Source organism: Haplochromis burtoni, unplaced genomic scaffold (genome assembly GCF_018398535.1).
Source record: "Haplochromis burtoni strain Fernald_Lab_line unplaced genomic scaffold, NCSU_Asbu1 Contig_9, whole genome shotgun sequence".
Taxonomy (NCBI): Eukaryota; Metazoa; Chordata; class Actinopteri; order Cichliformes; family Cichlidae; genus Haplochromis; species Haplochromis burtoni.
In genome coordinates this window covers 3,224,919-3,252,097 of record NW_024582370.1, presented here as the reverse complement: position 1 = coordinate 3,252,097, position 27,179 = coordinate 3,224,919, and the positions used below count along the sequence as shown (strand labels likewise).

The 27,179-nt window shown below is 39.4% G+C and overlaps 2 protein-coding genes across 5 annotated transcripts; both read left to right on the top strand.

The window, feature by feature from the left end:
* Positions 1-49: 49 nt before the first annotated feature.
* Positions 50-6,503, top strand: asb8 (ankyrin repeat and SOCS box containing 8). Of its 2 annotated transcripts, none has more exons than XM_005914842.3 (4): positions 50-319; positions 1,390-1,566; positions 1,661-1,765; positions 2,428-6,503. In XM_005914842.3, exons 2-4 carry the CDS (start codon positions 1,438-1,440, stop codon positions 3,061-3,063), a joined length of 870 nt encoding a protein of 289 aa, XP_005914904.1. In that variant the 5' UTR covers positions 50-319; positions 1,390-1,437; the 3' UTR covers positions 3,064-6,503. The 2 variants fall into 2 exon arrangements, with proteins under 2 accessions (XP_005914904.1, XP_005914903.1); XM_005914841.3 differs by lacking the exon at positions 50-319 and adding an exon at positions 328-560 and having other exon boundaries at positions 2,428-6,501.
* Positions 6,504-7,495: 992 nt separating this feature from the next.
* Positions 7,496-26,822, top strand: atf7a (activating transcription factor 7a). 3 transcript variants are annotated; one of them, XM_005914837.2, is made up of 12 exons: positions 7,496-7,595; positions 14,002-14,073; positions 17,471-17,567; positions 17,771-17,883; positions 18,289-18,453; positions 18,636-18,784; positions 20,641-20,734; positions 20,837-20,956; positions 21,931-22,074; positions 22,376-22,564; positions 23,025-23,130; positions 23,834-26,822. In XM_005914837.2, exons 2-12 carry the CDS (start codon positions 14,026-14,028, stop codon positions 24,064-24,066), a joined length of 1,458 nt encoding a protein of 485 aa, XP_005914899.1. In that variant the 5' UTR covers positions 7,496-7,595; positions 14,002-14,025; the 3' UTR covers positions 24,067-26,822. The 3 variants fall into 3 exon arrangements, with proteins under 3 accessions (XP_005914899.1, XP_005914900.1, XP_042083957.1); XM_005914838.2 differs by lacking the exon at positions 7,496-7,595 and adding an exon at positions 7,602-8,511; XM_042228023.1 differs by lacking the exon at positions 7,496-7,595 and having other exon boundaries at positions 7,602-14,073.
* Positions 26,823-27,179: the final 357 nt, after the last annotated feature.

Below are 27,179 nucleotides of genomic sequence, written 5' to 3'. Positions count from 1 at the left end.
ATGTGAAATTTTCTAGATCCGCCGCTGACGTATGGCCTATATGTGGTTCGGCTACCCATTTTTAGGCGCGTATGCTGAGGGTTGATGTCGGCATGGGACTATCAGGTTCAGGATTAGGTTAAACCTTAGGGACAAAGTAAGAAGATGATAAAAACTGCTTATCCTTAGCTAGTACTCTCCTGATCATCGGAGTCCAACTCCCCACCTCCTCTGCCGCTGTTTCTGCTAGCTGAGCCCCTAACATGGACATAAACTGAAAGAATCCGTGGCACGCCGGTGGTAGCCTGCCGTGCCGTCATACATGCTTTTATTGGGATAAGTGAGTACACTTGGCGAGGACGTGGAGTTCTGCCAGGCCCCGTAAACGTCGGTGTTCAGAGAAAATGTCAGGTTATACCAAATTACTGCGGACAGTCAGCGTCCACTCTGCCCGCGTTTAAATACCGAGGTTCGAGACAGAGGGCGTGGCCCTAGTGGTGACGTTTCGTGTTTATGTGAAAGCTAGCAGCGGTCGGTCTATACAGTAACCTGCCAGACCTTCAAGCCGTGGACTGTAAACGGTATGGGTTTTCACCAGCATTGTTTAATTCTTGTTGATTCGTGCGAGCTGTGTTGGAAGGCGAGTTTACAAGTAGTTGGTAATTATGTCAGCGGTTTTTCTCCGTCTGTGAGTGTCGTTTGTTCCTGCATCTCGAAGCTAACATTACCTCGCAGCTAGCTAGCCTAGCTAGCAGGATAGTGGGAAGTGTAGCCGGGTATGATTGTTTTTCTTTTGCCTATAAACTCCTCCGGTCAGCGCGAAGTAACCCTTGTGGTTTCTACGCCAACGTTAAAGCGTTTACTTGATTGTAAACCTTGTGTCATTGTTGCACACTTTGTTTATTTTTGCAGAGTGAGCTAAGGTTAGCTGTGTGTGTCAGTCATTTGTTAAAAGCAGCGGCGATAGCTGCTTATATATGTGGCTCGTATCTACTTCAGTTAGGTAGCAACAGCAAAATAAAGTTGGGTGTCATCTCCCTGATTACAGCTGAGCCTTGCACCATCTAGATTATACGACAAGACATCGTGTCCAACCCACACCCAAACAGATAATAGTCGGGAAAGATAATTTTGAATATTAATTTTGGTATTTTAACAAAGCTGTGTGAAATTTCGGTCTTTAGTTAAACAATTTCTAACACATTCTGTATGTAAATTGAAAATATTTTGTATTTATAACAAGCATATAACTCATCAAACCAAAGCACTGGTATACTGAGTAAAACAGGTCTGCGTGCATACTTAGGCACGATAAACTGTGAAATGTCTGTTTTATATTCTGTTGACTTATTTAAGATTCACTGTGTCTTAGAAGTTGTAATCAAGCAATTTTTAAAAACTGTGTTTCAGTGTGCCATAGCGTCACCCCTGCCTGGGTGCAATGCTCTTCTGTTACACATGAGCTCTACTATGTGGTACATCATGCAAAGCATTCAGAGTAAATATTCCCTGTCTGAGCGGCTCATCCGAACAATTGCAGCCATTCGCTCATTCCCGCACGACAATGTGGAGGATCTTATCCGTAAGGTAGGCTTGCTTATCTTCCAGTCAAAGTGACGTAAACAATCCCCTGTAGTGTCATGAGTGTAATGTTGATATTGTTATTTCCTGGTTGATTAAGGGTGCTGATGTGAATCGGATGCATGGCACACTCAAACCCCTGCACTGTGCCTGTATGGTTGCTGATGCTGACTGTGTGGAGCTGCTGCTGGAGAAGGGGGCAGAGGTATGTTACAGCTGCACACGGAAGTTTTTCATATTCACTTTAGATTTATTCGGCACCTTTAAAGGTTTTGGCCTTAAGGCGGGTAAGTATGCATGCAAACACAGTCAGTGTAAGTGTGAGCAGGACAAAGGTTAAAAGCTTTCTAAATGTAAAGAAGACACCTAGCATTGTTTACACTGAAGGATTCATGTTGAGTCATGATCTGCAACCACTGGCTGTCTGGAAAGATAGGGAAATTGTATCAGTTTATTTTAGTAGTACTGTGTACATGTGGTGGGGATATGGGATAATTTAAAGGGTTAATTGTTACAATTATTTGATGGAAACTATCCTCTGTAAATTGAGTTTTACTTTCAGGTCTCACAGCATTCACATTCATTCCCTGTTTCTTTAGGTGATCACTGAGCAGTTTTCATTTGGACTATTTGGTAGACTGTCGTTCTTTTGTTTTTGATATAATTTAATGGTGCAAACAATTTCTGAATCATCTGGTTATTCCATTTCACCCTCCTTTTACATCTGTGCTGCAGCACATGAGCCAAAATATCTGGCAGGCGTTGAGACGCCTACACAGTCACTTCTCAGGGCACCCTGCAGCTTTGTGCTATTTAATTAAGTCTTGTTGGCATAAGACTGCTCATTATGCTGAATTTTCTCATCAGGTAAATGCTTTGGATGGCTATAATCGTACAGCACTGCACTATGCAGCAGAGAAGGATGAGAGCTGTGTGGAGCTGCTGTTGGAATATGGAGCCCAGCCAAATGCCCTGGATGGCAATAAAGACACTCCTCTTCACTGGGCCGCCTTCAAAGATAATCCTGAGTGTGTAAGGGCCCTGCTGGAGAGCGGGGCCTGTCCCAATGCCCGTGACTATAACAATGACACACCTCTTAGCTGGGCAGCAATGAAAGGCAACCTTGAAAGTGTCAAAGTGCTATTAGACTATGGCGCGCAGGTCCATGTAACTAACCTGAAGGGCCAGACCCCTATCTCCCGGCTGGTGGCCTTGTTGGCCCGAGGCCTGGGCACCGAACAAGAGGAAGAGTGTTTGGAGCTACTGTGTCGAGCTGCAGGGAGGTTTGAGATTCGACGGGCCGACGGCACCCTTCCCAGGGAGCTGAGTAAAGATCCCCAGCTGCTGGCGAGGCTGACCAACATGGTGGCTCAGGCGCCCACGCTTCGCTCTCTGGCACGCTGTGCAGTACGGCAAAGTCTCGGAGTGCAATTCCTCCCCACGGCTGTCAAAGAGCTTCCTTTACCAGAGACTATCAAAGACTATCTGCTGTTGAGAGACTGAAAATGAAGCCGTTTCCTCAGACCTCACTGGCTCATTATTAAAGAGCTCATCACACTGCATTGCACACTGCAAGGAAGTGTCTCCACGGTATTAAAGAGTTGTCCAACCTTTCTGCAATTTATTACAATATATGTGATAGGAGGAATGATGAACTTAATGTATTTTTCTTTACAAAAAATCTAAATAAGCAGTGAGTGAAGTGCAGATGAATATATTTTCATTTGTAGAATCAAGTTGGCACCAGTGCATTCTCCTCATGCGTTGAGTATCTCAAAGCCTGTTTTAAGGAAATCTTTCCCACTTTCTTTGCAGAAAGAAAGTATAACATCAGGTTTATTCAGCTCCATCATAGTAACGGTGTATGTATGTGCATCTAATCATCCAGCTGTTTTGGTTCATGAATAGTCAGAAATTAAAGTTATCATCTTGCCTGCTAAATTCACAGGAAGTATGAATGTTACTTTTTAAAATGTAAATATAATTTAAAAGAGTTTGCCACAAACAATGAGGAAAGTCATAAATTACAGAATGAGTATATGCTCGTTATACCTTTTTAGAGTGAAACAAACAGTTGATGAATGAGGACTCATGTCCTGTATTTGTAATAGAGTGTGTCGTGTGAAGGTGGTTTATATGTTGGAGTTGGAGTGGTCATCTTTCTCTCTGACACCCTGAAGAGCTCATGCTGCAGTCATTTTTGATATACCAATAGAAGTAAACACATCAGATTTAAAGAAAACAGAGTGTGGGGGTTAACACAGCAAGAACGTCCTGGATCACTGGATGGCTGGTGCGAAGTTTTCATGTTCTCCCCATGCCTGCGTGGGTTTTCTCTGGGTTACTCCAGGGTTACTCCCACGCTCTGAGAACATGCATGTTAGGTTAACTAGAGAATTGGCTGTGAGTGTTCGTTTTTCTCTGTGTTAGCTCTGTGGCAGACTGGCGGCCTGTTGGGGTTGCACCGTTCTTTTTGTCCTGTGACTGCTGGGATGGATAGCCCCACCCCACCAAAAAAAAAAGTGAGGCTCAAAAATGGATAGAAGAAAACACTTGAGCATATTAGAAATTATGCCAGATGGCAGCAGTTTTATTTATGTCGATGCAGCAGAAGGTTGGTAACTATTACTGGTTTCACATGATGTGCCAGGCACACTAACTTTGCCTCCATAGTCTTTGGAAGTTCTTCTGCTCTGATAGCAAGTCTGCAGTCTTGTGATTTAGTATTTATTTGGTCTATATTTTAATAAAATGAAATAAAAAGTTGCAGTTCCAGTTGCCAATAAGGAATAAAGTTGTTGTTTTTTGTTTTGTTTTTATTATCAGTGGAAGTTTTCAGTCTTAACTTGCAAAAGTTTGTGTTTCAAGGGTGCTCGCTGGTCCAACATTTTGCAGGATATTTGAAAGTGACTTTATTTTAAATTGTTACGTATTAGGACCATGATATGGCATGATGACTAAGTTTGTGTCTTTGAAGGATTCACCAACTTGCAATTTGTTAAAGCACTTGTCTACAATCTGACAATTTCTGTGCTTGATTATGTTTGCCTTTCTACAAATGTGTAAAAGTTAACCTCTAGATCATGTCTTGTGTACACCAGCAAAGGTGCTTTTTTTTTTTCTTCTTTGTAAACATACTGCAAGTAAATGCCTTTATATTCCAGCTCACTCTTTTCTCTCTGCTCTTCACAAAAATCACACATTGATAGCTCATATATATCAAGTCACAATTAATTACATCTAATAGAGAATACTTGATGTCTATACCTGTTATTGACTGCGCTGTGATTGTTTTACAATATGCATATACAACACAGGTTATATCTAATAACAAACTGTTACAGTAAGCACTGTCACTGATGACCAAACATTCACAGTGACAGCGTTTTAAAACACGAGCCATGATGTTTTTTTTAAAACTTTGTTCCTGCTTCTGGCATGTCAAATATCTTTCATTAAAGAGACCATATACCAAGTGCAATTATTAAAGCTCAGTGCATGGCTACAGGCTACAATGAACTGAACATAACATAACATATGTAGCTTTGTCAAAATATACACTCATGTGTTACTTTCTTTAGATGCATCTTGCTAGTACTGGGTTGGACCCCTTTTTTACTTCCAGAGCTTCTTTAATTCTTCATAACAAGGTTCGACTGCTGGAAACATTTTTAAGAAATTTTGGGCCATATTGATATGACGACATGACATAGTTGTGCAGATTTGGGGGCCACAGGTCCACCATGTGAAGCACCCGATCCACCACATCCCAAGCGTGCTCTAGTGAACTCATTGTCATTGTACAAGAAACCAGTTTGAGATGATTTGAGCTTTGTAACATGGTGCATTTTTCAGCTGCAAGCAGCCACCAAAGATAGCTACACTGTGGTTATGAAGGGACGGACATGTTCAGCAATAACACTCAGACTGTGGCATTTAAATGATGCTTAGTTGTTACTACGTGGTCCAAAGTGTGCCAAGAAAATATCCCTTCACCATTACACCACCGGCAGACAGTTACACGGCAGGATAGATCCGTGCTTTCATGTTGTTTTTTTATTCTGACCCTATGCTCATCAGACCAGAAAGCGTTTTTCGAATCCTTTGTGCTTTGTTTTAGGCAAGCTTCACTTTCCTGTTCTCAGCTGTCAGGAGTAGCATACGGTGTGGTCTGCTGCTGCTGTAGCCCTTATGCTTTGTGGTTCCATGTTCAGAGATGCTCTTTTGCATACCTTGGTTTTAAGGAGTGGTTATTTGAGTTACTGTTCCCTTCCTATTAGGTCTAAGCAGTCCAACTATTCTCCTTTCCCATTCTCATGTGCATTTTGGACTTCATAAGGTCGTCTTCATCTCTAATTGCCAAAATGCATTGAGTTGTTGCCATGTAATTGGCTGATATTTGTGTTAATGTACAGTTGAAAAGTGTACCTAATAAAGTGACCAGTGGGTGTATAACCTAAATTCAGAAGTAATATTCATGATCTGCTGCATCTAACATATTCTCTCAAGGGCATGAATAATAAAAAATAAGAGTTTTAGTACACATGTTGGAGTGGATCACAGCGGCTACAGCGAGCAGTTCAGAGGAAACGGATAATATATTTATACTTAGTATTTGTGAAGTAATTTCTAATTGTAGTGCAAAAAAATGCCCAGAGTATCGATGGAGTTATGATAGAAGTGCTATTTACAACAGTTAAACAAGGTTTGTATTTAATTTTACATTTTAAAATGCTAAATGCTTTTTTTCTGGGGAAAGCTCTTGACAAACATATTTAAGTCAAAGAAATGACCAATTATACCGTTACTTCAGTGTTTTGGAAAGAATTTGAAAGCTACCATTAGCACCTTCAATTCTCATATTATCCATTGGGGGTCCCTCTAGCCCTGTCTCTAAGTCACCAGCTTGTAAGACTGCCTTTGAAGTAAATGTGACACTTCTATATCGGAGGAAACATTTATTGTTAAGCAACACTGGCTGTAGATTACATCAGCCAGTTTATCTGAATACATTTTTGAATGCATTTTTCAAATGTATAAGAAGAGCTACATTTACATGATCACAAGTTCAGGCATATTCATTTGTGATTTTTTTTTTAACCAGCTATTTGGGGCTTGTACCTTTACAAAGGGATAAGTTGAGAGTATCAGGAAGGAAACCAAATCAAGAGGGGAACGACCCCACTGTTGACAGCTGTGACATACCATGTAACAAAACTTCAATCAGTGACTTGAAAAAATGAAGATATCATGAAACTAATAACCATATGCACCACAAGTATCATCATTTTAATGTTTTATCATGTTTTTTAAATCACACAGATGCACAGTCAGTAACTTTTTAAATTAATGACATGTTGATGATATCAGATAAATGAGACATATCTTAAAAATGTAAGTGACAGTTCAAGCTTCCAAAAAGCTTCTACATACGATGTACAGTACTTAAAAGGATGTGTTATATTCGCAAAAGTTTATTGTTCGAAAACCCATCAAATTCATACAGTTATGAGGGGAATTCTTACCCTGCAAAGCCAAATTTACCTCTTTTCACGAGTCAGTTACAATTAATATCTTAATTGCACCCACTGTATAGGTGGACTTGAAGTCAATGTTTCTCTGTTTAAGCTTTAATAAATGACACAGAAAACATAAAGACTGTTTTCCCATCTAGTCATCCTATGCTTAAAGATATATACAAAGGCTGAGGGGGGGAATACAGACACAGAAATAGCAGCAAGAAAAAAAATGTAAGAGTAAGGGTTACAATTTCTGATGAGTCAGAAAAATATTCAAAAATTAAGTTTCGTTTCATCATTAAACTGCAGAAAATTTGGGTTGAATTTATATACACAGAACTTTCATTATGATTAAATTAAAACAAAACAAAACAAATAAATGTAGGAGCTTTCCGGTGCATTTCTTTACATGTGGCCAGGCAGAGATAGCTTGTACGAAATCTCGCGATAAGTCCGCGTCGAGGGGAGTGTCAAATTCCAAGAGAGGAGAGGGGAGTCAGAGAGAGGGGCGCGAGGGTGAGTTTGTAAACACTTTATTAACCTTTAAATTCACCATAGATTATTCGAGTATAGTAAATGATTACAATGTCGCGCTCGACACGACACTTTTCAGTGTTTGCTGACGTTAAAACGACACGTCTATGTAGTTGTCAAAACTGTTGTGGGAGCTACAACGTTTCATTCGGACCCACTGTGTCTCGCTTTGCACTCAAGTGTCACTCCGCCAACCAACTAAGTGCTAGCCTTTTCGGCTGTTGTTACTCTAAATACCCGAAGTGCACTTTGAAATACAGCAATTCACGTCGGATGTTATTAAATTGATTTTAATATATGTCTATTGTCATGGCAGAAAGTGGTAGCAAGTGCTGCTATCACTCACTTTTTAAGTGTGCGCTCGGCCTGTTGTTAACGCTAGCCACATTAGCTAGCCATTAGTTTTGCGTTGATAGGAAAAAAAAGTTGATTTCGAGATTTTAGCCAATCAGATTCAGCTGTCGGACGTTATTGACAGGGTTCGAACCTATGAGTGCCCTAGAAGTCGCTAACTGACGCTCTCGTGGCCAATTGCTGAACAGAATAGGCGGCATTGTTACGGGAAAAGGCTGGGCTTATGTACCCGTACGTAGCCAGAGGTAATGGAGGCTAAAACAGACAAACCTTTTCGACACAGTTAGCGGTGTCTTCACAAAGGAACTAAAGTTTGTGGAACTTTGGGAATTCAACTTTAAAATAATCTTCGTTTATATTGCCGAATATGTGGAAAAAAGCGCGCTCGTGTAGATTTTTTGGCGGTAGGATATATTGCGAGAATTTGGGTTTGCAAGAAAACCTTAAAAAAAAAAGTACTAATGATATCCACAGTATTGCAATTTGAACTGCTCAACGCCCCACGATCCATGTCTCCATCCATGTCAACACCTTCCTGAGAAATGTAGGTCATGTTTTTGGCAGAGTTGTGCATCATTCCTTCACTAAGAGAAGTGTTAGAACTGAGAAAACTGCACTATGTCTTGTCCAACCAAATACATGCAATTACTGAAGAGTAATGCGAGATGTTTGGAAGTTGGACCCAACACAAATGTTCTTTGCAGCTTGAAAATGAAACTTTTTTTTTTTTAAAGTGTATATTGCATGCTTTTAGGCATTTCTGTTGATTAGATTAGTTAAGTAATGATTGGCTTGAAAGTGTTGTAGAGTATGGGTAAAAGCTACTGGCTACATTTCAATGTGGTGTTCTTCTTTTTGAATTTATAGTTATAAATCTATATTTGCTTGTTAAAGTTGCAGACCACAATCAAATCTACAAAATGTCTCTGATTTAATTTTAGGAAGCTCCCTTGAGTCCATCCTGTATTGTCCTGCATCAACACTGATTTAGCTTTCAGGCCTTGTTGGTTATGCAGAAGTAGGAATAGGATTTCTTTTGTTCCATTTACTAAATCTTGTGCTCACTTTGCTTACATAAACAAAACACTTTGGTTCTTGCACACACCCAGCCATAAACCTGGATGTCCTGTCTCAAATGCTCACCTCTGATCCCATAATTATCCAAGCACATATTTGATTTGCATTTTTTTCTTTCACGGTTTCTTTTTTTATCCCTCTCCCCTCCAGCCCCCTTTAGTTATTTTTCTCTTTGTGGGGTCTCCCTACCCTCTGGCAATTTAAGCCCCAGATTCCACAGTCATGGCTGCAGTGCAAGCTATTAATACAGTTTGTTTAGTCAGTTTCCTAGCAGGCGGCGTCAAACACTGGATGGCTGTGGCTGATTATAGCTGGGACTTGTTCCCTTACACCTGCTGAGTCGGAGAAATCCAAGTTAATGTTGGGACTTTGGCATCGACTCAATGAGAGAGACAGAAATGAGAACGCTTTGAGTGCTTCCATGTCACCTTGGATGAAAGGAGGTGAAAATACTTGATATCAAAACCTGTAATTGATATCAGTGATGTGCATCAGGACTGATGTAACGAGTTGACTGATTATCTCGCATGAAATTGGGGGTCTGCATGAAGTAGCTATTTGAGGGTATAGGAAAACGTTAGTGAGACACTTCTGACAGTCGCAACATTAATTTAACTGTATCATTTCTACCTGTAAAAAATAAATAAATCTAGGCGGTAATTACGGATGGCTTCTTAATGTGAAGCAAGTAAAAGATGCTGAAGAAAAGACCTTAACACATCTGTTTTAATCAGTTTAAGCAATTGGTTGGGGCAGCTATGAAAACAAATGGTGTTTTCCACCCCTGTCATCTGGAATTTATGGTGGATTTTCCACAAAATCAAATCCCACATTTCATGTTGGTGCCAGCCAGCCAAGTTAATGTCTAGCATGTCTTTAGTAAGATGTAAACTTTGAAATCTGTTCCTACTCCTGATGCCAGATGTGTCCATTTCCTCAAACAGTCCACACCCTCGGTATAACGAGCTAGATGGAGTATCTCGTTTGCAGACACGTCCACCCAAATAGACTCAGTAGATTGGAAGCACTTTGTGAGGGGCCTTGCACTGACCTGTTGCCTGCAAGAAATCAGACTTCTCTGTTTCATGGGTTCTTTGACGTGTGCAGAGAGGGGCAGCGTTTGCCTGCAAATATGATGCAGACCCCTTTTCTCATGAAGCAGCGAGACACAACCGTTAGGTTTGTTACAAGCTAAGCTTCACGGGAGAGTGTCTTATTCCAGCGCAAGGCTTCGGTAATCGCGCGCTGGCTCAAGGACTGCAGAGGGAGAGATGGAAGGAGGAAAATATACTGACTTCAACATTGGGAAAACTTTCAGACATTTATGCCTCGCCAAAAAAATGAATAATCTGTCCCACTCAATAATGTTAAATGACATGCACAACACATGTTAGAGGTACAGCCGAGGTTAATGTGGTCAGTAACTCAGAAATAGTGAAATGCTAAACATTTTTAATTTGTCTTTTCTTTCCAGTTTGTCGAAAACCTCTATGTACTAAGCAACTTTTTAATTCACAAACAAATTTTTGCTCAAAAGTAATGAGACTGCAATGTTACTACACTCAACAGATTTCTCCTCTTTGGTTTTTGACCCTACCTGTTGAAAATTTGTCTATGCTTGGCTGCAAACAAGATTCAAATCCTTATATCCCAGGTGAACGTGTTCTTTCATAACATCTCTGCCCTGTTGGGCTATTGACCGGGGACGTCTGGGAATGTCTCGTGGCTTCTCATTGGATGACTTTGGCGATGTGATCCCTTGGGCCGTATGGGTAGCTGTGTGGTGTGGTGTTTGCTCCGGTGCATCCCGCAGTTGCTCAATCACCTTAGGATGTTGGAAGTTGTACTCATCAGTTTTTGCATTGTAGTGGCTGCATTGTCCTGCTGAGTGGGGAATCGGGCGAGGACGAGTGACGTTACCATTGTTGTCACACACAAAAAAACCTGCGCTCAAAATTAATATTAAATTAAGATACTCGTTTGCAAGAGTATCAATGCAAACAGTGGTGTCTTTGCATCTTCCAGCTGACACACAACTGCATGCAGCACCATTGTAGTCAGGCCCACAGCTCCTCCCCTCACTAACAGCTGAAGTAGTTATTGTCCATAATACCGAACAACACTTTAGAAGGAATTTCAGAGGTCAGTAAAGCTCTAGTTTCAACAACATTGAAATATTAAACAGTTATCTAACCAGCACACATGGTAATGATAGCTGTTTAACTATTAGTAATTGCCCCATAGCCACATTAGTAATATGTTATCATTAACAGATGATAGTCGACTGTAGTTAGACAAAAGATGAATAATTATTGCAGGCTGAATGGGCTATTGAGCTGTAACAGACTGGATTACAGACACATGGAGAACTGGGCATTTTGCTGGCTTTTCAGAGCAGTTGGGGAAGCATAGTTGAACTGAGCAGAGAGTCCAGAGTGTGGAGAACTAATTGGAGCAAATAGAGAGTGAAATCTGGAGCAGTGCAGCAGAATTGGACGGGTTTCAGTCTTGAAGAGCAGAGCTGAGTATGTGAAGAGCTGCAGACTGAGGAGCAGTGTGAACTGTATTCAACATCTGCTGCCGGCAGATGTGGACCAGATGAGAAACCTGAGCTTTTTTTATTTTATTTTTAACAAATGTTTATCAAAATCTGTTTCTTGTTTTGTTGTTGCCAGCTGTGAGGTCAGTTTTAAAATCCAATCAAAGACCGGTTAGGTCTTTCAGTTTTTGTTCGTGAAGATAAATTTCTTTAACCTTCAAAATCTGTAATTTATGGAAAATTAGTTTAAAAAAAAAAGTTAACTTTTTCACGATATCACTACTTTGACATTATTTAGTTGCAGGATGCAGAAAATCTTGCCTGTGGTATTGAAAAGGGTATCGAATATTTTTCTGTGTACAAGTGTCGAGTTTGAAATTCTAGTATCATGACAACTTTAGACTGCCTCAATGCTTAGTTGGTATGTGTCACAATAACATGTATAAATGCATAATACATAAATACCAGGGGCAAGGATTTTCCAGCAGAATGTTTTGTTGTAATGAAATAATGTATAATGTTATTCACTTTGCCTGCCAGTGGTTGTAAGGTAGTGCTCAACTGGTCTGGTCTTGAAAGACCTGTGATTGGCCCATCGGCTATATTTTCTAAATATATGTTTTCTAAAGCTGGAAAACTTTTGCTTTTTGAATTGCAATAAACTGAAAGATAATTATGGACTGTCAGTTGATGGTTAAAAACAGAGAGTCTACCCCGGCTTCAAATCAGCATTTTTTTTAAAGTAAAAGTTTAAGAGGTGAATCACAAAAGACATCCTAGGGCTTGTGTTAAATCACAAAAGTCTGACAACATTTTTGCTCAAGAGCTGGAGAACATTGAGTATAATATATACAGTATATTACATAAATACCAGTGAGTGGCTTTATTTTTCCTTTGTGTACATGTTGGTTGTGTCTGCGTGTGTACATAACAAAGTCCTCGATGCAGTTGGTGTATTTTCAGTGGGACAGTGTTGTGTAATAGCTGCCAGACGTCACTCTGGGCCAGCTGAGAATGCTAAAACATTCATGTCCGTTGCCTCTACCCCCTCCCCCCTCCCCTCCAATTTCCCGATTTAAATTTAATGAGTTATTTTTCTAAACTTCCCAGTTTGTCTCCACGTGCAGTGTTGTTCAGCTGTGCAGAGCAGCGCAGGGTGGGGGTGGGTTGGTGGCATTAGAGATTGAAGCAGTATGCTTGCATTTTTTTGCCACTTCAGAAGAAGAAAACAAATAAAACATGCACGTATTTAACTCTCAACAACAGCATTTAATAAGAAGGTGAGAGGGGTGTTGTGTATAACTTTTATTGGAAAGCTTTTTAGGTTTTTTAGTAGATTAGAAGGGCCAACAGTGCTGCCCACATATGCCTCTATTTTTACTTACTTTACAAAATACTGTTAATACTGTGTTAATAGTACACTAAAACTAAAATCCTGGGGCACATTTATTAGAAGTTAAGAAATACAAAACGGCGTGATTATGCCCTGAAATATTTTTGAAATAATGGTTATCTTTTGATGAACTTTTTTATGTTTAATGTCTTTTTTTTGTAAGTCATGTTAACAACCAGCTAGCAAAAGGTAGCTACACTCTAACAATATATACATATTGGTAAAAAAAAACAAACTATACATAATTTAAAGTACTTACTAATATAACAATAAACTGTGGTTAAATGTTCATGTTTCAAAAAACTTGTTAGTTTTAGCTATGTCAAATTACCTTAAAACTCTTCATCCTGCTTCTCAGGAGCTGAACCATCCACCTTAAGATTGCAAAATTTCATAATATTTAAAATATAAGTATCAGATGTTCATTTAGAAGTAGTAAGATGACCTGGAGAACAAAATGAAGCGAGGTCAATGGGAATGTGTCCAGTGCCAGAGATCTGTTGTGTGGAAACACATGAAAACCTTCATAAAGTGAATGAGGAGGTACTTAACCTTAGATTGCATGTGCGTGCACAGAGAAACAGCTGACTCAGAGAGCGGGAAACATTGAATGAGGGGTACGAGAAGGGGAGGGGAGGCAAGGTGGCAGAGAGGTGAGGAGAGAGTAGTAATGAGAGAAGGAGGCATTGGAAGTGAGGAAAAACGAGACAGGGAAAGAGAAGGAGACGGAGATGTCTTTGTGTAAACGGTAGCGGCCGTCCTCTCGTGTAAGCAGGCTCCTCATTGGCCAGCCCGAAGCCCCCGTGTGTGTGAAGGAAGTATCACCAGGGAAACTTCTTCTCGCTGCCACTGTGCGTGTTTTCCTCCTTGCCAGGGTTATTTTTAAATACCATTCGGCTTCCTGCTCAGACTAAAGACTACAAGCCACAGCATCTCTGTTTTGTTGTTTTCAGGATTTTGCCAGTACACACACCAACAACAAAAAAAAAGCTGCAACAATGTTCTCTTCTTCTCCTCTACCACAGTTACATTGCAGGCTCTTTGCAAAAATGGGGGACGACCGACCTTTTGTGTGCAGTGCTCCTGGATGCGGACAGGTAAGTCCTCTCTTTTCATGTCCTGCTCTCTGTGGTAGTAATCTTTGCCTTTTGTAATTGCTTACCAAAGGTCAGTACTGCACTTCACAGTATTGTACTTCTCAAAGAAAACTATATGAAACCTAAAAATAAATAGCCGTTCTTTTTGAGAACGCACTGGTTTTAATGTAGCGCTATATACAACAACCCTGAAAAGATCCGTTCTCACTGCAAGCGTAAACGGACATATTTATGCAACACTTATAATTAACATCACACCGATGACATTCATGCTAGCATGCCGTTTTGTGAGACAATGCTGTCTCCTTTTGCAATGACTCACTGGAAGCTCCAGTGAGTAATCAGCACCGTTATTGTTTCAACCTGTCACTGCTGACTTCTAAGCGCCTGCAGACACAGGTTTGAGCCGAGGCAGTGACTCAGCTGAGTGCCAGTAGTGCACTCACATGCCTGTTACGTGGTGTTTCGACGAGGCTTGGTTTGATATCATAGAATAGAAGAAGGAAGAAATTAAAAAGGAGTCTGTTCTTAGACTGATGATTATTCAACACAGGAAATCATCATGTCTGATGCTGTGTTCATTTGGGTGTGATATCCTTAGAGCTAGTAGTGAAATGGCTCCTGGGAATCTGAAGGAAGAAAGTGTTTATGGGTTTACGCAATACTTGGGATTCTTGGGACCTCTTCCATGCTCTGATCAGAAGAATGGGATTGTGGTTTGAACAGCAGTCATGTAAAGCAGTTGAACATGCATAGTCGATAAATAAGTGATGATGAGTTGTTTGGTAATTTTCTTTTCAGAACATCGCAGACATCTAGGGACCCTTCCTTTGTCTTTCTTTACATGTTTTTGTGATGTAAATACTCTGCATATTTCATTGGTTTGATTACTAATTTATTTTACTGCTTAAGCAACAGAGACCTAAAGAGGCAAAGTGATGTGGATGACAGTGCTGGTCTGCAGCTGTGTCACTCTCAAAGCATTGTTTTAGAGCCAGACTGTTGTATAAACAGGTGTGGGATGGCAGAGTGGTGCTAGATGTTTGGGTATGTTGTCAGTATCGCAGTGCCACCTCACTTTAGAGAACCCGTACAAGGTTATAAACAAACAGTTTTCTTTCTTTTGTTTTGGTTGAATTTATGTCAAAGGGCAGAAGAAATGCAAAACAAAAATAATGAGAAAAGAAATCACATTTGCTTAGCACCTTTTTAAGAAACACAGAGTCACTTTACACACACTATCTGATATCACTGTGTTGGTGTTTCTATGTCATGATAATTATGTTAGAGTAGCATTATCCAAGAATTTGGCTAATGATCATATATTTATTCTATTGTACGAAAAAATAAAGAAAACACTTGAAATTCTTACAATTCTTTCCAGAACAGAATTTTATATAAACAAAGAGGAAAACATGTCTTTTTTCCCCACATTGCAAAGCTACGATAGCACAACTACATGATCGTTCAGTTGCACTGCTGATCCTGATCTAAAGCCTGAACCATGAAATAATTGCCAGAAAATTAAAAAATTTTTGGAAATTGAGTGTTTATTGAACTTTCTGATGAGATAAAAAAAAAAATCATTTGCACGTATTAGCTTTAATTTGTAGAAACTGTGTATCAAATATGATACCATTGGCTCTAAAGCGTTAAGATAATGCAGGAACCACACCAACACGGGGGTATCAGATGCCTTGCCTTTATACATACACACATACACATACATACACACACACACACACACACACACAAAGTCAAAGGCATCAGTGAAATAAAAAAAACAGGTGAAATTGAATAAAGTTGTCATGGTACACATGTAACAACTTCTCGCTGGTTAAGATTACAGAATTTTTTGGGGAGTCATGTTTGTGATCACTTAACTGTAATATTACTTTCTTTTAGCTTGGTTTTCATCTCTGCCTACTCCTGAGAGAAAAGTGTGGCTCTGTAGTTGATAATGAATCCACTTTGTTAACAAGCTAAATGAATTGTTTCTTCAGTTAGTGATGGAGCTACATCATCAGATTTTTGGTAACCAGGGTTGAGGTTTTTTTTTTTTTTTTCTTCTTAAACCAAAACAACAAAAGACAAAATCTGTTTAGTGCTCTGCAGGGTTCTTACCACAAGTGGTCCAGCTCACATGCCACAGCAGTTAAAACAGGAGTAATATACAAATATTGATATACACAGGCTTGGTGTTATCTTAACAAGCAAGTAATGCATGTAAATGAAAATGCAGTCTAAAATTGGCAACAATCAAATTTCCGTTATAATACTGACAAGGCATTCGATTTGATGGTTTCCACTACTCTGTGGTAGTGGTCGGTATTAAAGGCATTGAGGTTCAGTACTCTATCCTGTACCTTCATTATATGTTTATACATTTTCTGGCCTTTAATTGCGATTTGCTGCTAATTATTGTATCCTTTATGTCCAAATACTGTTTTAATGCTGCCCTTTTACATGCAACAGTTCTCTACTGGGAAAGTCTGAATCATGCCCATAATAGAACAAGGATGATTGATTCCTGGCTTTGCTCAGGATTTTCCTTTTACCAAGTTAACAACAACAACAACAAAAACAACAACAGCAGCTCCCCTATTATATGATGCCCAGTATTTATTGCGTGGGGATGAGTAATCCTAGCTGCCATTTTCTCATACATGGAGATTAGTTGGAGATAGTTTTTCTCCACAAGACCTAGCTGCCTTGTTCAGAGGAATGAGACAGATGGGACACGTATTGGTGATGCTCCTGGTCGGGCTAAAAATAAGCCCCCCGACACTTGACTGTGTTTCCACTTCACTCTCACGACTGAACTCGCAACTGCAACACGGGACCCTAAAATAGGCCTCAGTGAATGGTGAATAGGCTGGTGCCAGAGCCAAGATTATTTCTCCTACGTCTCTCGAGTGAATCACCTCACCACTTCTCAAAAGAAGTTCCATGTCTCCGAGGACGGCTGTTAATGCCGTGTGTGCGGTTGATTTGAGCTAACGCCAGGCTGCAAGCAGCCAAAAGGAAGTAACAGAATTCAGACTTTCTTTTATCATTACAGACTCACAGTTCATACATGTGTTTTACACACTAATTCATTGGACAACACCAAGTTACGTGTGCAGCTATTTCTGCAGCTTTTGTGGTCAGTTCTGTCGATATATATTTTTTTCCCTCTTCCTTTATTTTTATTTATATATACTTCTCTATGAAGTTGTTGACATTTTCACCTTTTTGTCACATACTGGGTGCTCCACAGACTGCATGTGTTGGCCACAAAGATTATCTATCGCTGATTTTAGCAATACAAAAAACAGGATGTCTCTTCAGAACACAGTTGCCGTTTCTTGTTGGCTAATTCATATAATGTTCTCTTTCGTCTTGTTCGCTTTTCCAGAGGTTTACCAACGAGGACCACTTGGCAGTACACAAACACAAACATGAGATGACGCTGAAATTCGGACCAGCCAGGACTGATTCGGTCATTATTGCAGGTACTCTCGTCCGTGTGAGACAGACGTTCATCTTCACTGTGTTTTTAAATGTCCTCATGCAGCATTCAGATGGACAATATTTACCCTAACGTCAGCGTGCTCCAACACTAGATATCACATGGGGTTTTGCATTCAGTGTAAGTGTGAACTAACTGTGGTGTTGTTACTTTGAATAGTTATATCTGCTCATTACATTTTCCTAGACCAGACACCTACTCCCACTCGTTTCCTAAAGAACTGCGAGGAGGTTGGCCTGTTCAATGAGCTGGCCAGTTCCTTTGAACAAGATGATGATGAGAAGAGGGCCAAGAACTCTGTAAGCAACACTTGCGGTTGATGATTTTATCTTCTTTTATCTCTGCGCTTGTGCATGACCGTGTGCATTACAGTGTACAGTAACCGAAGAAATTTTCTACAGAGACTCGACATGACCAGAAAGAATTACATTTTACTTCCTTCTTTTTTATCTCAAGTATTAATTCAGTCAAAAAATTTACAAACTTGAACTTCGTGCCTTGCACACAGTCCGTGTGTCATTTACATTTCAGTTTTTGCAGCAATTTCTTTTTAAACTGTTTGGTGTTTTATTGCACTTTATATGCGTTTCAGAGCTGGGGTTGTGGCTGTTTAGTTTGTGATGAATGCCCACTTCCCTTTTTTTAATATACTTTGATCTATATGTAGTGTAAGATTATTCTCTTTATCTGTAACTCATTTTCAGCTCCCTGCTTCCAACTCAGTGGCTTTGGACATGAGCCTGCAGACACCATCAGAGGTGAAGGTGAAACAGGAGGCACCTGTAGAAGTCGACTCTTCACCCCCAGACAGCCCTGACTCCACATCTGGGAAGTCGGACAGCAACAGGGAGCCTCTAGTTAAAGGAAAGGTACAAGAAAACTTGATAAGGGGGATTGCATAGGTGTGTAGAGAGGAGGGGAGTATCGCTAAGTGATGTTGCAAGTAATTCATGATACATTGTGGCTGCAGTGGTTGCAGAAATTTGTTTGGGGGTACAAATGATGTGACATAAAAGCCTAATTTATTTTATTTTTTGTTTTAATCTTGTAGGACACACCACCCAGGAATTCAGCCCCTACCCCGACTATTGTGCGTCCAGGTTCCCTCCCACTACATTTGGGCTTTGATGCTCTGCAGCCCACCATGCCATCACCCACTTCCGTCATCACACAGGCTCCACCCTCAAATCGTACTTTGGGGTAAGTTAAGTTCCACATCCTTTGGTTGGTCTTTGCTAAACTCTTTAAGCTTAATCTTCAACTTAAAATAAATTCTAGCTTAAAAAACATGTTTTGCAAACAATGTGACAACATCTCATGTTCTTGCAAGTGAACCTTTAATATCAAAGATGCCATCATGTTCTTTCTTTTTTCTTTTCTTCTTTTTTTGTGGTCCCGACGGGTCAGCCACAGTCAAAAACAACCAAAAGCTGTGCTCTGACAAAAAATTATGCCAGTTTTGATCTTGTGAAATAGGATGTGAAGTTTTGCGAAGTATTCATGATTAATAAGAAAGATACGCAGCTTTAAAGGGAACTATTGAATTTGTTTTTCCTGTTACAGACACTATAAAATAGGTGTTAGGATTACCAGCTGTTGCAGTTTTCCCCTGTTAACACAAGTCTTTATTTTCATATACAGATGTATGTAAAGTAACACAGCAGCAATTTAGATGTTATCTTGGGATAATGGAAAAGATGATCATGGTTCACATCAAATCTGTAACATTTCACTGAAAACAAGTACACGCTAATAAGAGAAAGTTTATAGCATATCAGTTTATTTGCATTCTAAACTCATGCATTTTATAATTGGGTATAACTTATCAAAATGTTTCTCATTTATGGACATTAATGTGTTGCATAAAAGCCCAACGATGTGTAGTACATCAATTACTGTACGGGAAGCTACAGCCTGCAATATGCTGCACAAAACTCAGCCCATGAACCTGTAACATGATTCTTCCTTATGTCTGCAGCAATATTATATGCATAGGATTTATAACCATTATAAATAATAAAAAATGATAAATTAATGTTTATATTTGCTGTTGAATCAGTCAAGTTAAGCACGGACGCTGCACAGTGTTTCAGACAAAAGTCGACAACTTCACACATTTGTGAAAATGGCTGCAGAGAGGGTAAAAATCCCTTGCTTGTCACACTCAAGCTTTCGAAGGAAGTCATAATATAAATCTTAAGTTTTTATCTTTGGACATGTAAAATGTGAAACAGCATTAAACTGGTTAAAAACTGGTATTAGAGGGAATGCATATATGTTAAATCATAATTTGGAGTGTTTGCATTCAGATATATTTATATTTGACAGAATTATATATTTAAGCTAAGATCAAACAATTTCACGTCATTAATATCAGAACTACTATAGTCTTTTTTCCTCCCATTTTGATGTTTTGTTTTTCATTCAGTTTAGTTTCAGTTGTTTCCACTCTGGGGTTTCTTGTCTCAGTTTTGTTTCTATTGTTTGAAAATGTTTAGTTTTAGTCTAGTTTGTATTATTTTCCATTTTTTAGTAGATCGATGAATAAATATAATAATAACACAAAACTATACAAAGTCTCAGTAAACATGACCATCATTGCCTTATCAGGGAGGTTGTAATAGTTTTGTTTTTTGGCCAAACTAGCAAACAGTAAAATTCTGTTTTAATTTGAGCTTAGTTTAAATATTCATATTTATTTGTCAAGTGTAGTTTTCATTTTTATTTTAACTATCTAAAATGTGTTTTCCACACTGGTTTTAGTTTTTAGTTCAGTTTTTAGCAAGTCACAATAACCTTGAACAACTCAAATAAAATTGTATTTTTTACTTGATTATAATATTGTGTTACACACATCAACCCAGGTTTGTCATTTGATTTTGGCTGACCCTGAGCGGAACAAAATACAGTTTAGTTCATGAATCTATGAAATATTTTCTCATCATTAAGCGATGGACTGCATGTTCTATTTCTTAAAAAGCATAATTTAAAATTCATTAACAAACACAAGAGTGAATCTCCTGTTCTTATTTGTCCTCTGCTGTCTGTCTCTCCAGTTCACCGACGAGCCATTACCCTATGATGATGCTTCCCTCTGGTCAGGCAGTGCCTGTGCTGCCTGGTCCTGTTCAGATGCCTTCTGTCATTAATGTAAGGCAGACTAACAGTCTAAGTATGTTGTAACTTTACTTTATAACTTAGAAGTTGGTTTAGTTTTAACCCATGCATTTGTGTCTCATATTTGATCACCAGCTGGCTCGACCCATGTGCATGGTACCCAACATTCCTGGGATCCCTGGTCCTCCTCTGGGAGGCAGCAGCAGCGGCTCCAACTCCCCCTCTGGCTACAGCATCCACTCAGAGGCCAAGATGGTCAGCACTAGATTAGCTCTCTATTTTTATCTATTTATCTGTTCTTTTTGTCTCCATCTTCACCCTCCAGCCTTCCGCTGCACAGGCTTAGGTCCTTCGTCATATGATCTTTTACTGTGGTTGCTTGTTTATGTAACCCTTTCACCTGACAACACAGTTTGCACTCATTTTATGATAGTGCAATGCACACACAGAGATTCATGCACAGTTTCCACCCAGATGAAACTGAGAGAGTGCAGTCATTGTTTATGGTACTTAAAACATATAAAGTATCCCCTTTAGCACATTCCTCTGTTTACCCTAGCCCCTCACTCCTTCAGTCGTAAGAAGATGATCATAGGTGTAATTAAAGACAAACTTTAGTTTGGGTTTTTTGTTTTTATTTGGGGTTGGGGGGGTTTCGGGCTGATCTGCAGAATCTTTTTGTTCATGGCGCTTCTAATACGATATGATCATTATCGAGGTTGCTTTATATATATATATACACATACATATATAACATTTGACTGCTTGTGTACCTTCAGGGCTGCAATCACTTTTTTTAATCATCACGGCTGAATTAGTCACAACTTAAATCAAACATGATCAAAATCCGAGAACTGCTGCGGGAGCATATAAAGCCTCCAGATCTGACTGAAGCAGGTCACATGAATCTGTTGCTGAAAACAGTTCAGAGAGAGCACATCTGTAAATGTTCTCCTCGGAGAGAATCAGGCTTCTCCATGTTTTAAACAACTTTAAAACATGCCAAAAATTGGTAACTAGGGTCTTTACCAGGTTGTTATTGCAAAGTGTGAATCAGTTAATGTAGACGCAGCACAGTGAAGTTGTAGACATGCTGTTGGCACTGATTCAGACACGCTTTGATTATGACTTTCTACAAAGTTACAATGAAGTTTTTCATGATTTTTATTTTTATTTTTTAAATTCCTGTGGCTGTTATTGATGTTGCTTATTTGACTGTTGTTCTGTAGCGTCTGAAGGCTGCGCTGCAAAGCCCGTCAGGACAGAGTATGGGGATCATGGCCATGGGCAGCAGCCCCATGGTACCTCAGAAGGCAGAACAGAGTCAGCTGCTGGTCCAGCAGCCAGACGCACCATCACCTGCACAACCTCAGGTACTCAATGTTAAGTATAAATTCCTGACTGTAACATGTTTTTTTTTCATCCATACAAAATATGCTTTAAACTTGGATTAAAGATGATCACATCTAAGTCATCTAAACTTTCTTTATTATATATCACATCACTTGTTTTAGTTAACAGAAAATTGGGGATATTCTTGTTGTGCCGAGATGACTCTGGTGTGTGCTGGCTAAAATGAAACTGTGACTCATACTTCCCTTTTCTCGTCTTTTTTCCACTCATCTCGTCTGTCTGTGTGTTTCCTTCTGACCTTTACCCTGCTTCTCCCTCCAGGTATCTCCAGCACAGCCTACAGGTGGGCGTCGACGGCGGACGACAGACGATGACCCCGACGAACGAAGGCAGCGTTTCCTCGAGAGGAACCGGGCGGCAGCATCCCGTTGCAGACAGAAACGCAAACTGTGGGTCAGCTCCCTAGAGAAGAAAGCCGAGGAGCTCAGCACTTTGAACGTCTCACTGTCGGTGAGTGGGCCTCCAGTGGGTGGATGCTGGTGATGGGGCTTCTAACTACTTGTAAAAGTTTGAGAGGTGGATTCCAGATAAGATAAATGAGTTTGCATTAGTATTGAGTAAATTCTTTCTGCAAATGAACATAGCTGATAGATTTGAAACAATGGAAACCACTACATCTTGTTTCATATCTTTATTTTGTCAAATGGAAATTTTAGGTAATATTTACACCTTACGCCTTGTGGGAAATGTACGCTGCTCTGCAGTGGAAGCAAAACCATTTCAACTTTTTTTTTTTCTACCGGAAAATCCATTAGGGAAGAAAAATATGGGAAGTCTGTATTTTAAATTACATAACCAAGCATTACTTTTTTTTCCTTATTGGTTTGGGAAGTGTAATGTAATTTCTGAAATGTAGTATTGTAGTACTAATCAGTCTGATTTTTTTTTTTTTTTCCCCCCATCCTCTCAGAATGAAGTGTCTCTGTTGCGTAATGAGGTGGCTCATTTAAAGCAGCTGCTGCTGGCCCACAAGGACTGTCCTGTAACCACCTTACAAAAGAAGACTGCCTACTTAGGTGAGCCCTGCACAGCTATGCCCTGTTCACACGGTGCTATTTAAAGTTAGAGGAAACTTGAGTCTGAATTGCATGTCTTAGTTATGTAGAAATATAGTAGATGTATTGCGCAAAGCATAAAGAGCTAAAATGAAATTTGAACCTCAAAGTCGCTCTCACATTTTAATCGAAACACACGGCTTTGGTGTGTAGCTCTCTACTTGTGATTGCAAGAAGAAATGAGCAGGCCTAGGTTACAATATAGCCATGCTGCTGTGGCTTTAGTATCTTCATGTGAGCTGTAGTTCTCTTCAGTGCCCACAAAGCAATTGTAATTTTGTTGAAATAATTAGGGTTCAGTTTGTTATGGCAACGGCCACAGTGGATAATAATGTGTCCAAAAATTATTAATAGAGTTGGATAAAAAAGCAACATTTGCAATTTAGATATTGCTAAGGGCTGATGGTAACATTAAAATAATAAAACAAGAACTATAATTAAGTAGCAAAATCTTTGTTCCAGTACTTCTTGTTTTATTTATAGTATTTTTTGGGGCATTTCCTTGATTTTGGACGGGATAAAGTTACTGAATATAGCTTGATTTTCACTCGAATAAAAATTAACATAATGTCCAAAGATTTTCAGCAATGAAAACTGTGGAATGTGCTCAATATAAATGAGATAAATATCTTTGCCTGTGTTGCCTTTTTATTTTTTTGTATAGCTGCAGACGAGAGCATGAAAGACATGTCAGAGCCTACAGGTTCCCCTGCCCCGGTGATTCAGCACAGCTCTTTGGCGCCTAGCCCTTCTACGGGGCAAAACGGCCTGAGCTCAAGGGCAGCAGCTGAGGCTATGGCCATGTCAGTGCTGGCAGGAATGGGCCAGCAGCAGAGAGCTGAGAGCGGACCCTCTCACATTATCATGGCTGCACAGTCTCAATCTGCTGCCAGATGATGAGCGATGCCACCAAGGCCCACACTTGGCTCATCACCCAGGGTAGAAAAGACTCCCACCTCCCAGGTTCCCTCATTTTTAAATTCAGAATTTCACATCTTCTCCTCTGCCCCCCCCCTCCCCTCTGTGGTCTTTCTAACCCTCCTGGGGAGCCATCTTGCTGGGGCCTGGAGCTCATCAGCAGCCTTCTGGGAAAGGACTGAGACTTTTAAGAGAGCTTCCTGTTAACTTTGCCATAGACTACAGGGGCTGGACTCCAATACCCCCTCCCCCCTGTTTCCTCCTGTGCGTCCCTACTCAACTGTCCTCACCCTCAGTAATAAGGACTCTTCACTGGACTGTAGGACTGCATCAAGTATACTGCCATAACGATCTTCCCACGTGGACACGTGCCGCACAGGTGTTTCGTAAACTTTTTGTTTTGTGTGTGTGAATCAAATCCGATATAAACAGCACACAGGGCTCTACACTTTTTCCAGCAGGGAACAGTGCCTTGTTCTCCTCGTCACTTTAGCCTTGCACGCACACCCACACATGCCATCACAGAATGCCTCCCTATACATCCTCAGCTCCAAAGATGCGAAAGTTGTCTAGAATTCTCTGACTCACATCTCAATTATTCACTCAGACCTTTAGTAAATGGTTCTCAGCCACAACACGATCTCAACCTAGACCCAAAAACCTTACCTCATGTACACCCCTTTATGATAAAGTGTATTAACTGTGTGTGTGTGATTGTATATTTATGTACATCAGAACATAGCAGTTTGCCTACTCCTGATCTGATGCATTATTAGCTAGATTGTTAGCATGTGACTTTTCTAATAGGGTTTTTGATACAGTATGTGCAGCTATATTTCTTTTAACTAATTGGCACGTCCTCCCAGATTGACCCATGTAACCAAAATTATGTTAGATTGCGATTTAAAAATAAGTTTGTTGGAGCAGATTTTTTTTTTCTGACCTGAAGGGAATTGAACTTTTTCCACCTTTTCATATTTCCTGAAACAGGCAGGTGGTTTATTGGTGTGTAAATGGATGCCTTTTTCCATTTTTACATGTAACTGTTCTGGTGACTGTGTTTTCTCCGTGTGTGGGCCCTGCTGGACTTACTGTAACTGTTATTTTCACACTTTTCAGGATGGTTGCACATCCTTTGCTGCTCGTTTGAAAATGCTATGAACCCCTTGTTCTGTATGCTCTCTACCAAACCGAAACTAAGCCATAATGGATCTCTCCAAAGACTATCTGGTACTTGTCCTGGGACAGAAGTGAATACCCTGACTGTTATTTTGTGATTCAGAGGTTGCAGTGGCACTATGACAGTATATCACTGCTTGTAACTTGCACTTACACACAGTCTTTCACACAGTGTTTGATCATTTTGCCTTAAGATCACATTTGTGCCTCCGATACCCCCCCTCACATAAATATATACAGATTTGCTTGTATGGGGGCAAAAAACAGCTCTAGAGAATTATATTAGTCAGTGTATATAAATTGGGAAAAAATGAACATCAATAAATATAACATTTAATTAATAAACAAAGCTTTTTGAGGCCTTTAAGTAAATAAAAAGTGTCTTTTTAGAATATTATTAAAATATTGAAGTACTTGTCTGTCATCTGGTGGAGAGACGGAGCAAAAACATCTCCAGTGGTCAGAGCTTTAAGGGCAGAAGACGAGCTGTCTTGTGACTGTTTCTGAAAGGCTCTAGTTCTTTTACAATATCCCCCAGATGTTTTATCCAGATATCGATATATTTTTACATGAATGCTCAAAGTGGTTTGCTTTTTTTTCCCCTGTCCCTCTTTTGCCCTCTTTCTTAATATTTTCGCGAGATATGATATTTCAAAAACAGGATATGACTTATTAACATAAGGACATTTATGCACTAAAGTAATGCAGGTTAACTATTGCTTTGTATTTCTGTTCAATTTACTTTCTTTTCTTTTTTTTTCTTCAGAGATATCCGAATGTTTTTTTTGTTTTTTCTTTAATGATGGTTTTCTGTTATCTGTACTGTATACACAAATGGGAATTTGCTGAGCAACTTTAATACCTTTTCCCTTTTGACTGAACCTCTCCTCCTACAGTCTCAACGGCGACCTCGGCAATTTGTGTAAGTTGCTGGCAGTCAAATAGACGATTGTTCATTTGAAATGAAAATTCAAACTGCATTTAGCTTTTATGTTTTCTTGTGTTCTTTTGTTGCGTGCTGTCTTTAGCACCACACTCTTCATCATAACGCTTCTGATTGCGCTGATGAATATAGAGTAATTTCTTTAACACAACGATTTGTGTTTTTGTTGGTTTGTTTTCTCAACAGAAAAATGGACTTGTGCTTTTTGTTGTTCTTTTTTTTCTTTTAAAAGAAATTTTACCCCCTCTTTTTCTTTTCTTCTTTTTTTTAATACCTTTTAACAATCGGTCGTGTCTTTTGAGCTTCGTTGTCTAACTTATTGTTTAAATTGGTCAAATAACAATAATCTTTACAGTCTTTGGCCTGTTAACGATGGGCCAGACTTGTTCTAAACATAGCAATTTAGTGGGAAATACAGTAATGTGAAAATTACACATAGTGTATTGATGGTTTTTCACACTCCCTTTGTTGGACTGATAATTTCTAAAATTGTCCTTGTATTGTACATATCTGTACTATATGAATATATTTACTTTTCCATGCATGTCCAAGAGGAATACCATGAACACTTACAGTGCTGCAGTTTTAATTAAAGAAACTACATCATAATGAACATTTATACTGTTTTATCTGTGTTCAGTTATCATATCAAAACATGTTTTCTATTGTAATGTAATTATTAATATGAATGATTAAAGTGGAGACTTAGTTTGATTAAAAAGAGATATGAAAGGAAATGATGTATACAAAGGCATTGAATAATACTCTTTCAAGTACTTCTGCAATATTGTCCAAAGATTTTGAGCCCCTCCTCACTTTTTAAATATTGTGCTTGGAAAATGGGAAATTGATGCATGGATTTATTGAAGCATGCAGACATATGTGGATCTTTAAGGCAAAAACAACAACAACAACAGCTTGTACAATTCTAATGAGCTTGAAAGTCAATATTTGGTATGACCACTTTTAT